General features: G+C 39.1%; 1 protein-coding gene across 1 annotated transcript in view; it reads right to left on the bottom strand.

Moving 5' to 3' along the window:
• The window catches only part of daam1a (dishevelled associated activator of morphogenesis 1a), a gene marked incomplete in the record, with an annotated part of 41875 nt that overhangs the window by 20197 nt on the left and 18872 nt on the right, over positions 1 to 2806 (bottom strand). Inside the window, 2 exon segments of the mRNA XM_032499811.1 lie at positions 1701 to 1811; positions 2475 to 2588. Coding sequence (XP_032355702.1) covers positions 1701 to 1811; positions 2475 to 2588 — 225 coding nt within the window.

The raw sequence follows: 2806 nt of genomic DNA, 5'->3' as shown, positions 1-2806 counted from the left end.
CTGATCCATGAAATAACTGGTCTTTAAAAATAAAACGTATGCCTGCTTCCATGGGAATTTAACATGGAGGGGTGTAAACTTATGCCCCTGTATTTTAACATAGGGGGTGTATACTTATGCCCCTGTATTGTTAAACTAGGGGGTAACTTATGCCCCTGTATTTAACATAGGGGGTGTATACTTATGCCCCCTGTATTTTACATAGGGGGTGTACTTATGCCCCTGTATTTTAACATAGGGGTGTATACTTATGCCCCTGATTTTAACATAGGGGGGGTATACTATGCCCCCTTATTTTAACATAGGGGGTGTATACTTATGCCCCCTGTATTTTAACATAGGTGGTATACTTATGCCCCTGTATTTTAACATAGGGGTGTATACTTATGCCCCTGTATTTTAACATAGGGGTGTATACTTATGCCCCTGTATTTTAACATAGGGGGTGTATTACTTATGCCCCCTGTATTTTAACATAGGGGGTCGTATACTTATGCCCCTGTAATTTAACATAGGGGGTGTATACTTATGCCCGTATTAACATAGGGGGGGGTGATACTTATGTCCCCTGTATTTTAACATAGGGGTGTTATACTTATCCCCTGTATTTTAACATAGGGGGGTGTATACTTATGCCCCCTGATTTAACTAGGGTTTACTTATGCCCCACTGTATTAAACATAGGGGGGTGTATACTTATGCCCCTGTATTTTAACATAGGGGGGTGTATACTTATGTCCCCTGTATTTTAACATAGGGGGGGGTATACTTATGCCCTGTATTTACATAGGGGGGGTATACTTATGCCCCTGTATTTTAACATAGGGGGTGTATACTTATGCCCCTGTATTTTAACATAGGGGTGTATACTTATGCCCCCTGTATTTTAACATAGGGGGTGTTACTTATGCCCCTGTATTTAACATAGGGGGTGTATACTTATGCCCCTGTATTTAACATAGGGGGGTGTATACTTATGCCCCTGTATTTAACATAGGGGGGTGTATACTTATGCCCCTATTTTAACATAGGGGGGTGTATACTTATGCCCCTGTATTTTAACATAGGGGGGTGTATACTTATGCCCCCTGTTTAACATAGGGGGGTGTTACTTATGCCCCTGTATTTTAACATAGGGGGGTGTATACTTATGCCCCGTATTTTAACATAGGGGGGTGTATACTTATGCCCCTGTTTTAACTAGGGGGGTGTATACTTATGCCCCTGTATTTTAAACATAGGGGGGTGTATACTTATGCCCCTGTATTTTAACATAGGGGGGTGTATACTTATGCCCCTGTATTTTAACATAGGGGGGTGTATACTTATGCCCCTGTATTTTAACATAGGGGGGTGTATACTTATGCCCCTGTATTTTAAGGAAGAACATTTATTTATTCACAATACATTATTCATTCACAAAGACAATTGTTGTCCTTAAAAGGTTGGATTTTCCTAATTGTTTTTAATTAAGGCATTAAGGCAATTTCCAAAAGATGTTATTTTATTCCTCTTTTAAATCAACTTTAGCCTGGGTGTGTAAAGTTATTCAAGCCACTGTATGTGTAACACCAAGCTCTGGTGTAATCGTAGACGTAACAACAGTAATTAAGTTTCCCCAGGTCTGTCTGTCTGTCTGTCTCTGTTGAAGAAAATGATTGTTTTTAGAAACAGAGAGAGGCATGTAGATGGTCCTTCACCTCTCCTGGTCCCTGGCTGAGCACAGCGTTGATGAAGGACATGATGGCGGTCTTCAGACTGACTTCATCTCTGTAGCGGCCTGTGGACCTGTCCAAGTCTGTCAGCAGGGTCTGCACACAAACCATAGACCAGAACCGAAAGTTACACCTTTAGAAAACACATTCAATTCAATTCAATTGTATTTATAGTACAATATCGTAACAAAAGTTCTCTCAAGACACTTTAGAGATAGAGAAGGTCTAGACCACATTCTTTAATTTATCAGGACCCAACAATTCCTAACAATAACTATAACTTATCATGACAAAACCAAATGACACTTACTAAAAAGCGTTATGTAATAACCTTTTATGACTTGTTTATGATGTTTAATGACACAGTCATGACAGTGTAATGTCACTGTTATGTAGAAAACTTCTGTAACGCAAAATGTAACAAAAACTCCTTTTTAGGAAGAAACATCGAAGAGACCCCGTATGGATTTGGACAAATGCTTTCGCTGCTGGTTGTGGATTCAAGTAGAAGGATTCCAATCACTTTCTGTGCTTAAGAGGATGATTTGTGTTGTGGATTGATGTCATTATTGTTGATTATTATAATCATTGACCGCCTAAAAGTGATCATATGTCCAGTAATTATAACAATTAAAAACATTTTGTCCAATTCTCCTCTCACAGGTCTTTGTGTCAAGAAATGAGAACCTGTTTCATCCACACTTCCATGTCCCTTGCTAAAGATTAAATGAAGCACACACAAACAAATGAAAAGCAGACCTGAAAGCGCGTTCTCTCCGAGGCGTATTTCTGGTAGTGCATCATGGCTTCCAGTACTTTCTTGTGGCCTCCTGGCACCAAACATACTGCACCAAGGATCTCTAACACCGCAACCTAGGAAGAGAAAGAAGAACGGACAATTACAAATGAGAAGTAGAAAGAATTTCATGATTAATAACTGGAACATGGTGATTTTAAAGGGCCAAGTACAAGATTGACCTTAAAGTGCTCATATTAAGCTCATTTTCAGGTTAATAATTGTATTTACAGGTTATATCAGAATAGGTTTACATGGTTTTATTTTCAGAAAACACCATATTTTTGTTGTACTG

Source organism: Etheostoma spectabile, chromosome 20, assembly GCF_008692095.1.
Source record: "Etheostoma spectabile isolate EspeVRDwgs_2016 chromosome 20, UIUC_Espe_1.0, whole genome shotgun sequence".
In the NCBI taxonomy this organism is placed as follows: Eukaryota; Metazoa; Chordata; class Actinopteri; order Perciformes; family Percidae; genus Etheostoma; species Etheostoma spectabile.
Note: the sequence above shows the minus strand (reverse complement) of the source record. Positions and strands in the feature narration are given on the sequence as shown.